General features: G+C 36.8%; 2 protein-coding genes across 2 annotated transcripts; both read left to right on the top strand.

Annotated features, from left to right (window-relative positions):
* The first annotated feature begins 284 nt into the window (after positions 1-284).
* Positions 285-9,756, top strand: LOC140179223 (uncharacterized). The gene is made up of 3 exons (XM_072217890.1): positions 285-856; positions 1,007-1,287; positions 9,509-9,756. The coding sequence occupies exons 1-3, from the start codon at positions 285-287 to the stop codon at positions 9,754-9,756; spliced, it is 1,101 nt and encodes a 366-aa protein (XP_072073991.1).
* LOC140179224 (uncharacterized) lies at positions 9,756-10,124 on the top strand. Its single transcript, XM_072217891.1, has one exon. The coding sequence runs from the start codon at positions 9,756-9,758 to the stop codon at positions 10,122-10,124; it is 369 nt and encodes a 122-aa protein (XP_072073992.1).
* The last annotated feature ends 4,200 nt before the right edge of the window (positions 10,125-14,324 follow it).

A 14,324-nucleotide genomic window follows, 5' to 3' on the forward strand; every position in this document is an offset into this window, starting at 1 on the left:
TTAAATAATGGGAAGTATTAAATGTCTAAAAACCTGTATAAATGTGTTTGTATATATTCTCCTTTGCAGTTGTGTGTACAATTGAGTTTCAGAAGCGCGGTCTCCCTCACACACATATTCTGTTGTTTCTACATCATGATGACAAGTTTCCAACGGGAGAAGACATAGACCGGATCATAAGTGCTGAGATACCCGACAAGGTCAACGATCCACTATATTACGAAGCAGTGGAAAAGCACATGATGCATGGTTCATGTGGTAGTATTAGGAAAGATTCACCATGAATGGAAAATGGTCAATGCATGCGGCACTTTCCTAAGAGATTTGTTGCGAGTACTATGATTGATGAAGACGGTTATCCAGTTAATAGGCGCAAGGACGATGGCAAAACAATAACCAAATCAGGTGTGGAACTTGACAACCGATATGTCGTGCCTCACAATAGGAAGTTATTATTGAAATATGGTGCTCACATAAATGTTGAATGGTGTAACCAGTCAAGATCGATTAAGTATCTATTTAAATATGTCAATAAAGGCCACGACTGTGTAACAGCTTCATTTTACAGAAGTGCCACAAGTGTTACAGATAATGATAAGTGTGATGAAGTTAGTATGTATTATGATTGTAGGTACATATCCCCGTGCGAAGCTTCATGGAGAATTTTTGGATATAGCATTCATTATAGGAACCCTTCTGTGGTAAGGCTAGGCTTTCACCTTCCTGGTGAACAACCAGTGATATTCAAGGACGATGAAAACTTGGATGATGTTGCTAGGAAAGAGTCTGTGAAAGAATCCATGTTCTTGGGATGGTTCAAGGCAAACAAAAAATACGCTGAAGCTAGATGTTTGACGTATGTGGAGTTTCCTTCTAAGTTCGTATGGAAGGCTAATACTAGAAAATAGTTTCTAAGAAAATCTCATGTAGTTATTGGCTGAATTTTCTTTGTACTTCCAGGATCAGGAGAGATTTACTACCTAAGACTACTTCTAAATTTTGTTAGAGGATCTACCAGTTATGAACAGATTAAAACTATTGATGGTGTTGTCTACTCGACATTTCGAGGTGCATGCTATGCATATGGACTTTTGGCTGATGATAAAGAATACATTGATGCTATACAGGAAGCAAGTCACTGGGGCTCAGGAGAATGTTTAAGAAGGCTTTATGCAACACTCCTGTTTTCTAACTCGATGGCTAGGCCGGAGCATGTATGGGAAAGCACACGGAGAATGCTATCCGATGACATTCTTCACCGACAAAGAAGGTTACTCAACAATCAAGGTATGCTGTTATAGTTATTATTATTAATTGTAGAAAAATAAGTATTCTTATCTTTGTATCATTTTGTCAATACTATTAATGTTACTAGACAACTATCAGTATAACTCAATAAATAAATATTAGTTCACTTATGAATGTGCCTGATTTTAATATATTTTTACTTCGCAAAATAAAGTATGAATCTCATACAAAACAAAAAGACATGGACACAATTCCCAAAATTAACAATAAGCATTACTAACAAAATAATATACACATGGAACAAAATAAATTCTTTTAAAATGGCATACTTGCCTCGAGGTGGTTGAGCCACAAATTATATCTGAAGTTGACTATGCACACATTGTCTCCATGGTCATGAATGCTTGACGTCGGGATTTTTTGCTAGTAAATAATATCATAAAAACAGTCGCGTTGTAGATATAGTTTCTAAACCAACAAAAATCCCTTCGTACAAACGTTTTGGTTGTCACAAGTAACAAACCCTTAATAAATTGATAACCGAGTATTTAAACCTCGGGTCGTCTTCTCAAGGAATTGCAGGGAGGTATGTTCTTATTATTGGTTATAAAGATTATAAATTGGGGGTTTTGGAAGTAAGGAAGCAGTATGTTTCACAAAAAGAATAAAATAAAATAATAATAATAAAATAAACTCTTGGCAAGGTATGAAGACTGGAGGTCCTATCCTAGTTATCCTTATCAATTGTAATGAGAATTGGATTTTTCTCCCACTTTATTAACCTCTAACTATGAAGGTAAATTAAGTGGATGAATTAATTCTTGAAGAATTCCAATTCTCAATCAACAATAAGTTTGATAACTCAAGAGTCACCAATTATTTAACCAAAGCCAAAAGGGGAGAAATTCTACTTGAATGAAAATAATTTGGATAAATCGAGAACTTCAATAAATTAAAGAAAGCAATCATAAGTCTGGAATACCTCAATTAACTCTAATAAAGACATCAAATGTAACATGGAAGAGTTCATAAATTAGATTGGAAAAATAAATAAAAAAAAGAACCTGGGATTGAGAGTCACTCCTAAAACTAAGAGAAATCCTAAATTCTAATCCTAAGAGAGAGGAGATAACCTCTCTCTCTAAAAACTACATCTACTCCTAAATTTGTGAATGTGAGAGCCTTCTCATGAATGGATGTATTCCCCCACTTTATAGCCTCTAATATGTGTTTTCTGGGCCGCAAACTGGGTCAAAAACAATCCAAAATTCGCCGGTTTCGAGTTTTGCCACGCTGGATTTCCGTCACTGTGACGCGGCCGCATGGATCACGCGGTCGTGTCGCCTAGCATCAGGGAAACTATAGCATATTATATATCAAATCAAAGCCCCAGACGTTAGCTTTCCAACACAACTAGAACCGCGTCGTTTGGACCTCTGTAGCTAAAGTTATAGCCGTTTGAGTGAAGAGAGGTCAGGCTGGACAGCTTAGCAATTTCTCCAACTTCTTGCATTCCTTCCACTTTTGCATGCTTTCTTCCCATCCTCCAAGCCATTCCTGCCTTATAATATCTGAAAACACTTAACACACATATCAAGACATCTAATGGTAATAAGAGAGGATTAATAATAAGCAAATATAAGATCAAAGAAGCATGTTTTCAATCAAAGCACATAATTAGGAAGGCAAATGTAAAACCATGCAAATAATATGAATAAGTGGGTAAAGAGTTGATGAAATCCACTCAATTGAGCACAAGATAAACCATAAAATAGTGGTTTATCAACCTCCCCACACTTAAACACTAGCATGTCTTCATGCTAAGCTCAAGAGAAACTATAAAGAAATGAAGAGGAATGGTAGAATGCATGAAATGCAACCTATCTATATGAATGCAACTACATGCAAAAAAAATGTTTCTACCTACTTGGTTAAAAGTAAATAAGCTCTTCAAGACAAACATAAACCAGATTTCACTAATTCAAATCATACAATAAAAAGCAAGTAAACTTGTAAGAAGACAGCTCATGAAAGCAGGGAACATAGAATCAAGCATTGAACCCTCATTGGTAGTATGTATCACTCTAATCTCTCAAGTGTATAGGGTTATTCACTATACTCTTCTCTAGTCATGCTTTCTAAACCTTGTTCTTTATCTAACCAATCAACAATATTTAATATACCAATGCAAACGTCATGAGGTCTTTTTCAAGGTTGTAATGGGGCTAAGGTAAGGGTAAAGGTATATATATGGCTAAGTGAGCTTTATAAATTGAATCTTTAATTAACCTAAGCTCTCACCTAATATACATATACTCTATATACTTTTAAATTCATGCCTAGCTACCCATAATTCTCACTTTTGTATAATTCCCATACTCATGTACCAAATTTTCTTTAATTTTTATCACATGTGCATTGATCTTTTATTAAACTTAATATTTGGAGTAATTTTGTCCCCTTATTTATTTATTTATATTATATATATATTTTTTTTCTTTTTCTCTCTTTTTTTTGTAGAGAAATAAACATAACTTATCACTGCACATGGATTTTTCTATTATTTTCCTATTTTGGTTTTTCATGAGTAGATTCCCAAATTCCTAATATTCAAATAAATTAGAAACATGTTACATTCCCTTATCAACCCATGTTCCCAAAATTTCCCCACACTTATTTGCTACACAATTTCTATCTTAAGCTAACCAAAGATTCAATTGGGATAATTAATTTGTTTTTCGCTTAAGGCTAGTGATGTGGTTATAGAACAGAAGGGGATTAAAAGCTCAAGGGGCTAACAAAGGTGATGTAAAAGGTAGGCTTATTTGGGGTAAGTGAGTTGATAATCAAATATGGCCTCAATCATACGCAAGCATGTAAATATACTAAACAAAGGACATATAGACTGGAACAAAATACAGATTACAATCATAGAGAAGGAAACACACAGGAATAAAATATTTATGGTTAAATAATGTAACCATGTAAATAAGCTTAAAGTCTCACAGGTTGTGTGTTCTTTGGCTCAAAAACCATGTTCCAAATACAACTTCAAACAAGTTTAACACAAAAATTTTGGTTTTAAATTAGTGAAAATTTTCAAAAAATAGGATCTTAAGAAGAAACTTATTATTTTAACCAAGAAGTAACTAAATGCAAAAATCAAATAAACATGCAATTAAATATGCAAATGCAACAATTAACAAAGAAAATAAAATATTGGTGTTTGAGACAAGAAAGTACTAACCCATGGAGATCGGTATTGACCTCCCCACACTTAAAGATTGCACCGTCCTCGGTGCATGCTAAGATGTGCAAGTGGATGGGGGTTGTGGTTCCTCAGCTGGGGCTCTTTTTGTTCCTTTCCTTGCTATTGATTTGGGAATGACTTTCTCTTTTCCTTTCTTGGTGGCCATCCTGAAAAAGGGAAGAGAAAGTAAATTAAATTCAAAGAGATATATATAGCAAGGAAGACAACGGAAAAGGTGGTGATGGATGCACATTAAGATATAACTGACATTATCACATGCTCGCGAGTACATGTGAAAAGCCAACAATGGGAAATAGCTAGTGCATGTAAAGACAAGTGAATGCAAGGTGTTTATTGGCATGCCGGCAAAGGGCATGAGTAGCATAGACCAAGCAATACTTTGTAACAAACCATCACGTTTGTATTGACAATTAATTTCAATTAATACAATAGTAAAGGGAGTTTATGAAAAGCAAGCATTCAGAGTAGTAGGATAAAAGATACTGAAAAGCAGTGCACAATGCCATACGGGCGTTTTCACAAACACATAGCATGCATGTTAAATAATCTAATGAAAATAATAAATTGAACATGCAAGCAACCCTTTAAAAATAAATATATATAATTGTCAAATAATTCCTCTAATAATCCACAAGTAAAATATAGAAATAATGACCCAAATAAATTTCTAACACCAATGAAAATAATACAATGAATAAAAGTATGTAAATAAACTAAAATAAAATAAAAAGAAAAATAAGAGAGATGAGAAGGGAAAGAAGATAAGAAAGGAAGAAGAAAGAAATAAGAAAAGATAAGAAAAATAAGGATTAGAGAAGAAAAGATAAGAAATTTGGCTGATCTGGATAATCTGTGCGCCGCTTGTGACGCGGACGCGTGAGTGACGCGGTCGTGTGGTGCGCAAGAAGGTCAGGTGACGCGGACGCATGGGGCACGCGTTCGCGTGGGAGGGCTTGGGCTTCCAGCACGAGTCCAGCCCAACTCCAGCATAACTTTCGGCCATGCACCCTTTTGATGTCGATTTTCAGGTCACGTGGCCGCGTGGGTGACGCGGTCGCGTGGGAGGCCAAAGTTCCCATGGGACGCGGACGCGTCGGTGACGCGGTCGCGTAGGGTGATTTGTGCCATTGGCACGCCTCCAGCGCTGGTCCTGCGAAACTCTCTGTTCATATTAATATTATCTCCCATCTCCTTGCGACGCGGACGCGTCGCTGATGCGGTCACGTCGCGTGCTCGCTTCTTTTTTTTTTTGTAATCTGAAAAATGCAGAATGCAGTGTTAATATGAATGTGATGCAAAACTCCAGGTTCAATATAACAAAATAAAATAAAATTCAAAAACAAATAAAACTAAATAGAAATGAAAAAGGACAATCATACCATGGTGGGTTGTCTCCCACCTAGCACTTTTAGTTAAAGTCCTTAAGTTGGACATTTGATGAGCTTCCTGTTATGGTGGCTTATGCTTGAACTCATCCAGGAATCTTCACCAGTGTTTGTGATTCCAGTAACCTCCGGGGTCCCAAACTAGGCATGTAAAACCCTTGAGCAGCTTCAAAAAGATTCTTAGGCTCCCGGGGTGTTGGATGTCAGAACAGATTCTAGGATCCCAAACATTGCTTTTACACCCATTTTTGTCGGGATCTGTATTTTTCCAGCCTGGTGATAAGTAATTTGAATTCTCACTGCAGCTATCAAACAGCTTCCTAGACTCATTCAGTTGAGCTTTATACCAACCTTTGCGTTTAAACTTAAAGCTTCCAACCATGATGAACCTTGCAGGACAATTCTTACCACTGGCCATCTTCCTCTTACTCTTAATGCCACAAAGAGCTCTAAGTTGACCATCCGTCTCCAGTAGCCCATATTCAAGTGGGATTAGAAAGCTACGGGATATGAATTTTACCCACTTGAATGTTGTGAAGGATGACGGCAACTTGGGGGGGGTATTTTTAATGAAATTGCAAGCTCCACTCCCTTGTGCTCTTCTCTGATAATTACCACCTCTTTGCAAACTTCTTCAATTTCAACCTCTTCCTCTTGGCAGCTCTCTTCCAATTTAATCTCCTCTTCATTGCTTTCCAAGGGCATGGGAGGTTGTGCTTCTTCTTCTTGAATCTCCATTTCTTGATCAACCTCTTCCAAGTCTTCAACTGTGATATGCCTTGGAGGTTGTACACCCTCCTTAGCATCAATTTCAAACGTCTTGGAAGGGGGTTCTATGACTGGACTTTCCCATGGAGGTTCTGCATCTCCTAAGTCTTCAACCAACTCTTCTTCTTGAACGATGACAGCTTCTTCTACTTGTTCCAGTATGAATTCATGCTCTGTCTTGTCCACTGGAGTTTCTGGTATCTCCTTCATGCTACGCTCTTCACTAGACTGTCCACATAGAGCTATGGCTGATCTTTGTATATTTGAGCGCCTAGAAGCCCATTGAATTAATGCTTGCTCCACTTGTCGAACGGTTGCCTGAAATTTAATTACTGTTTCCCTTAGGCGAACCTCTGCTTCTCGGGTTGCCGGACTTGGACATGCTACAAAAGAAAGTGGTGGTGGTTGGGAGTGATTGGATTGGAATTGGGGTAGTTCTATATATGGTTCATATGGCTCATAAGGTGGTTGGTATGGTGGTTGAGTGTTAGGGTCATATGGAGGTGAATGGTGGAAAGGGGCTTGTGAGTATGGTAGTCCAAAGTCATGTTGAGGAAAGGGTTCATAGGCATATGGTGGTGGTTGTTGATAGTTCACTGGAGGTGGTTGTTGCCATGAGGGTTGATCAAATCCTTGTGGCTCCTCCCATCTTAGATTATTCCAACCTTGATGCCTGTTCTCATTGTAATTTCTTCTTCCTGCAACATTATTGTAACCAGACTCATAGCCAAAGGGGTGAGAGTTCATAGTAGCAAATAAAAATTAAAAATAAAAATAAAAACAAATTTAAATTAAAAGGTTATTTAAATTTTGAAATTTTGAATTTTAAATTTTTGAATTTTGAATTTTTGAAATTTGAAATTTGAAAATTTTTGAATTTGAATTTTGAAAATTTTTAAATTTGAATTTTGAAATTTGACTTTTGAAATAAGATAAGATAAGATAAAAATTTTAAAATAAAAATCAATAACCTCTTAATTTAATAAAAATAAAAATAAAAACAAATCAAAAAGCAAATATTTACAATAACCAATAATAAGGGCCACGTTTGCAATTCTCCGGCAACGGCGCCATTTTGACGTCGGGATTTTTTGCCAGTAAAGAATATCATAAAAACAGTCGCGTTGTAGATATAGTTTCTAAACCAACAAAAATCCCTTCGTACAAACGTTTTGGTTGTCACAAGTAACAAACCCCTTAATAAATTGATAACCGAGTATTTAAACCTCGGGTCGTCTTCTCAAGGAATTGCAGGGAGGTATGTTCTTATTATTGGTTATGAAGATTGTAAATTGGGGGTTTTGGAAGTAAGGAAGCAGTATGTTGCACAAAAAGAATAAAAGAAAATAATAATAATAAAATAAACTCTTGGCAAGGTATGAAGATTGGAGATCCTATCCTAGTTATCCTTATCAATTGTAATGAGAATTGGATTTTTCTCCCACTTTATTAACCTCTAACTATGAAGGTAAGTTAAGTGGATGAATTAATTCTTGAAGAATTCCAATTCTCAATCAACAATGAGTTTGATAACTCAAGAGTCACCAATTATTTAACCAAAGTCAAAAGGGGAGAAATTCTACTTGAATGAAAATAATTTGGATAAATCGAGAACTTTAATAAATTAAAAAAAGCAATCATAAGTCTGGAATACCTCAATTAACTCTAATAAAGACATCAAATATAACATGGAAGAGTTCATAAATTAGATTGGAAAAATAAATAAAAATAAAGAACCTGGGATTGAGAGTCACTTCTAAAACTAGCTAAGAGAAATCCTAAATCCTAATCCTAAGAGAGAGGAGAGAACCTCTCTCTCTAAAAACTACATCTACTCCTAAAATTGTGAATGTGAGAGCCTCCTCATGAATGGATGTATTCCCCCACTTTATAGCCTCTAATCTGTGTTTTCTGGGCCGCAAATTGGGTCAAAAACAGTCCAGAATTCGCTGGTTTCGAGTTTTGCCACGCTGGATTTCCGTCACTGCGACGCGGCCGCATGGATCACGCGGTCGCGTTGCCTAGCGTCAGGGAAACTATAGCATATTATATATCAAATCGAAGCCCCGGACATTAGCTTTCCAACACAACTGAAATCGCGTCGTTTGGACCTCTGTAGCTAAAGTTATAGCCGTTTGAGTGCAGAGAGGTCAGGCTGGACAGCTTAGCAATTTCTCCAACTTCTTGCATTCCTTCCACTTTTGCATGCTTTCTTCCCATCCTCCAAGCCATTCCTGCCTTATAATATCTGAAAATACTTAACACACATATCAAGGCATCTAATGGTAATAAGAGAGGATTAATAATAAGCAAATATAAGATCAAAGAAGCATGTTTTAAATCAAAGCACATAATTAGGAAGGCAAATGTAAAACCATGCAAATAATATGAATAAGTGGGTAAAGAGTTGATGAAATCCACTCAATTGAGTACAAGATAAACCATAAAATAGTGGTTTATCAATGCTTATATGGAAGTGTACAATAGGGTGTATCCTTTTTCTTTATTCTGCATCTTGCTTTATATATGCCATGCAAAAAATCCAATTCTATTAAGCATTGAAGGTATCATAAGAAGCTGGAAACATATTGCTATATAGACAATATACATCCAAATAGCGGAGTTCAAAATATCCAATATAGATGTGGGAAATATAAGAATCAACTACATGAGGTAAAACAAATGTATATTTAACTAAATAATGATCTTGGTCATAATAGAACAGATGTAAATGTAATTGATATATGTATTTTATTGCAAAATTTTATCTTCTACAAAATCATATTATTACTTACAACAGTATATGCACTTTGTTGAACAAAGTTACAAATTACAGATGAAGAATTATGGGATTTGACGTTGATAGAAATTAAAAAACTACTCAAGAGTTATAACAAGAGCTTAAGAGATTTTCCATCAATGCCATTCCCTAATATTGATACAAGTTTGATACAAATTATGAATGGGGGAAACAATAAGTTGATTTCTGATGAACTTCGGTACGATAAACAAATTTTGACTGCTGAACATGAAGTGTATGTAAAACAACTAACAAAGAGCAAAAGAGAGCTTATGAAGAAGTGATGACAGCAGTGAATAGTGGGCAGGGTGGTGTTTTCTTTCTATATGGTTATGGTGGTACGGGAAAAACTTTTCATTGGAAGACACTTGCTGCCGCTATTAGGTCCAAAGGTCAAATCGTGTTGACAGTTGCATCAAGTGGCATAGCATCCCTCTTATTACCCAGTGGTAGGACGACACATTCTCGCTTTGCAATACCACTCAATTTAGATGAATTTTCAACATGCAACATAAAGCAAAATACTCCATTGGCTGAATTAATAATCAGACCTAAGCTTATTGTGTGGGATGAAGCTCCTATGGTCAACAAACATTGTATTGAAGCACTCGATGGGACCATGAGATGTAAAATCTGGTCAAACCGTAATTAATTAAATAATAAATTAGATATGAGTGAATATGGATTGAAAATTGAGCAATCGGAATTTGATAATTTAAATATGATATTTGGATTCAGTAAATTTTTCTGAGTCGAAAAACATAGTTTTTCACATAAAAACGCGCAGTAGAATTTTAGCCGGCAACACCGGTTGAGATGTCTGGTACTGCAGCTGAGAAAATTGATTATAAGTAAATAAGGTTAAGAAATGAGAAATTATAATTAGGGAAGGTAGAAATATTTAAAGTTCGATTTAGAGCACTAATCTTAAAGGTTTTGGCCTAAAATTGGGCCAATAGACAAAAATAAGTGAACCGGGCCTAAGTGGGGCCAAGACATAACATATGTAAACATTAGTTATGAGTATTTCTGCTCATCTTACCCCAAAAGAAAGGGTGTGGGGCGCTGAAATGAAGAGGTGAGGAAGGAGAGAGAAAACCTAACTCTCTTTGATCTTCAAATCACCATAACATGAGCTACAGAGCTCCGATTGACGAGCTGTTTGCGGCCATGCGTTTTTCTTCTCATCCTCTATAATTCTATCTAATTTTTGTGGTGATTATTCCATTCATTTCTGCAGTTTTCGAAATTCTCCACTGTTATATATTTTTGGATAGTTAGTGTTAAAATCTTGTGATTTTAGTTGTTTAGGGATACTCTAACATGGATTCTAAGTGGGTTCTATCCCTATTTCATATGGGCTAAGGTAAGAAGTACTCAAACCCTTGTGATTTATCATTTTTATGAGCCCTAGGTTGATGTACATTTGTGAAATTGGTTATGTTAGTGTATTTGGTGATTTTGGTACATAATTGGGAGATTGGAGTTGCTTTGGAGCTTTGGTTAGGCTTGGAGCTAAGGGTTGGTGGAGACTTCCAAGAAGAGCTCAAATATTTTGGCTACAAGAGGTACGGTTTAAGTTTCATTTAAGTACCGTGTGGTATGATGAGAATTCCTAGGCTAGATGCCCCTAGGATTAAGTTTGGATTGTCTGAATGATTAGTATTAATATGCATAGTTGATATGTAATGTAAATTAATGATTAGATTGAGAATTGTGTGAATTTGTATGTATGGTGTGTTGAGAATTTGATGAGTTGAATAATGAATATTGTTTTGAGGACTATGCATTTAAATTGTGAATTTGGGCCGAAGGCCATGAATTTTGGCTCGGAGGCCGGAAAGAGGTAAGGAAGGTAAGTTGATTTATGTATTGTATGATTATATGAGATATTGGATGGATTTAGATATTGAATATGAGAATAATTAGTTTGGTTATTGAATAATAAGGCTTGAGGAATTAAGGTGTGGAATGTGGATAGTCTTGGATGAAATTATGTAGAGGAGGTAGGTTTGGTTTGATTGAGTGTAATTATGTGAATGTGGTTGGGTTGTGGTCATTTGGATGAGTGAAAATGAATTTGGCTTGTGAACATTGGAAAAATTGGTGATTTCTATGTTTGGGTAAGAAACTGATTTTTGACCAACTTTGGCGGTCTGTAACTCGGTCCACGGAGTTCGGAATTCTTCAAAAATAGATTTTTATGAAAGTTTATTCAAAGATCTTTCCAACGGTTTAGAAATGGTTGAAAAAAGACTTTGTAGAAGAAGTTATGTGTGGTTGAAGTTTGGGGTTTAAAAAACAAATTCTGCAGATTTTTAACTTAGTAGAATTTTGGGCAGAACGTACTCCCACCCGTATGCGTGGCCGATGCGCACGCGTCGTTTTCAAAGTTTCACTACCCAAGCGTGTGCGTGGGACACGCGTACGCGTCGTTGAACTAAAATAGTTTCCCAGCCAAAATTCCAGAGAGTTGTGTCTTATTTGTGACACTTTTGTGCCTAGGGCACAAAACGTACCCATGCGTACGCGTGGCTGACGTGTAGGCGTCACTGGCCTTTTCTCCCATCCATGCGTGCGCGTGGAGGGACACGTACGCATCACTGTGTTTTGCTACGTTCCATGCGTGCGCGTGGGCGATGTGCACGTGTGACCCTGTTTTCAGCAAAACTTGATTTTTGAGTTTCTAAAGCTGAATTTCATACTTCTAAGCCTCCACTTTCATCCTTTAAGCCCTAAATTTTTATAGCATGCCTAGTAATAAAAATGAGCTAGAACATGTGGTAACTTGTGGATGAAGTAAAGTGAGATCCAATGATTTATGATGAGTTGCTAAGGATGAAGGTGAAAGTATCGTGTACAGTATGAGTCAGAGGGCTGTGATAAGAATTGAATTTGAGTGAGTATGTATATGTATATGATTTATGACTAAATGTGGTAAGGGAATATGATGGAACATGTTGAATGTGATGTGTGACCCTGGGTAGTAGGCAGTGGCATTGTCCACTTGCTCCGGGTATGAGATGGGATAAAGGATTTTGATAAATGAGCTTAATTATGGAGTTTGGAAAGAATGTATGTCTGTAATACCTGGGTAGTAGCAAGGGTCGTGGTTCGTCCCACTTGCTCCGGGTCATTGTTTGAAAATTGGTAATAATATAGTGTGATTAGGAATGAATGTGTATTTGTGATACCTGGGTAGTAGCAAGGGTTGTGGTTCGTTCCGCTTGCTCCAGGTTAATGTCTGAGATTTGGTACCAATGAAGATTGGTAATATGAATTGAGATTGAATGAATATATGTTTGAGATACCTGGGCAGTAGCAAGGGTTGTGGTTCGTCCGACTTGCTCCGGGCCAATGCTTGAGATACCTGGGTAGTATCAAGGGTTGTGGTTCGTCTCACTTGCTCCAGGTCAGAAATTGTGTCGCTTGGGTAGTAGCGGCAGTAGTGGTGATTTCACTCGCTCCAGGTTGAGCTTTTAAACACCCGCCTGGGTAGTAGCTGCAGCAGTGGTTATTCCACTAGCTGTGGGTTGAGCGGGTAGTAGCAACGGGGTTGTAGCTCAAACTTACTTGCTCCGTGATGGGTGTTTCTGTCCATGGTTAGCTACCAGGAGATGTCAGGTTGGCTATATAACCGACAAATGATATCATCATCCATAGGGCAGGCATACATCATTTGCATATGTTTAATTTGTTTGGGTTTGCCTATTTATTTTGGATTGTTATATGATATATGCTATGTTACCTGATTTTGTGCTACTTGTTCTACTTGTACTTTAATTGTGTATTAGTTGTTTGTATTGCTTGTGTTTGTACAACTGAGAGGTCCCTCATGCTGGTGTCGGTGGACACTGAGGACTGTTCTTGATGAGATGAATTGGTGATGTAATTGAATAATGATGAGGATCATTGAATGAGATAATTTAAGTTCCCTGGGTAGACGCGGTGAAGTGAATTCACTTGCTCCAAGCGAGGATATGATGTATTGATATAGTATTGCTGAGGCAGAATAACTAGTGATGGTTTTGTTTATAATTCTGGTCCTGGTTTGTTGGAGACTTAGCAAGTTGAGAAGCATGAGAAAGATGAATTAGATTTAGCATTCCCTTATGACAGTTTCCTATTCATGGATTAGCGAGAACCTAGGATGGATACTTGGTGAAAAGGAGTTTAGGATGCTTAGTGAGTTTTTATTGGAGTGCATTGTATTTATTTGGCACTTTTACCGTACTGGGAACCCATAGGTCGGGGGTTCTCATTCCATATATATCTCTTGTTTTTCAGATACAGGTTCAGGTGCTCAGAAGTGAGCTGCGGTTTGTCTGAGAGACGGCGAAGATTTTTTTATATTCTCTACTTTATATTTTGCTTAGAATCTCTCCACTTTTATTTTGAAGAACTTATATTATGTATTGAGCTCTTTTGAACTTGACTATAGAGGCTCTTATGTTTCTTTTGGGAGAGACTAGGAGATACTGTTGTCAACTACTTTCATACTGTACCCTAGCCGACCTAAATTTCGCGGGTCGCGACGAGTGGATATTTACTTATGTTATATATATCTATCTGTTATCTATCTCTTTATGCCTTTATCCATATATCGCTTTCGACTTCACGGTTTATCTTTTGTTGTCGAACGTGAGTGATACGTCTTCGCAATTTTATTTCTTCTATTTTCTGGCTCCTCGATTAATACTCCTTTTAATTAATCTTATATTTATATATTAAAGATCTACTTGAGAGTCGTACCACCATAATATCATTGACTTATGACTCGAGCATAAGGATTTGAATATTAGGGTGTTACATTATGGTATCAGAGCAATTCGTCCTCGTGAGCCTGAGGGAT

The sequence above is a fragment of the Arachis hypogaea genome, chromosome 15, assembly GCF_003086295.3.
Source record: "Arachis hypogaea cultivar Tifrunner chromosome 15, arahy.Tifrunner.gnm2.J5K5, whole genome shotgun sequence".
Taxonomy (NCBI): Eukaryota; Viridiplantae; Streptophyta; class Magnoliopsida; order Fabales; family Fabaceae; genus Arachis; species Arachis hypogaea.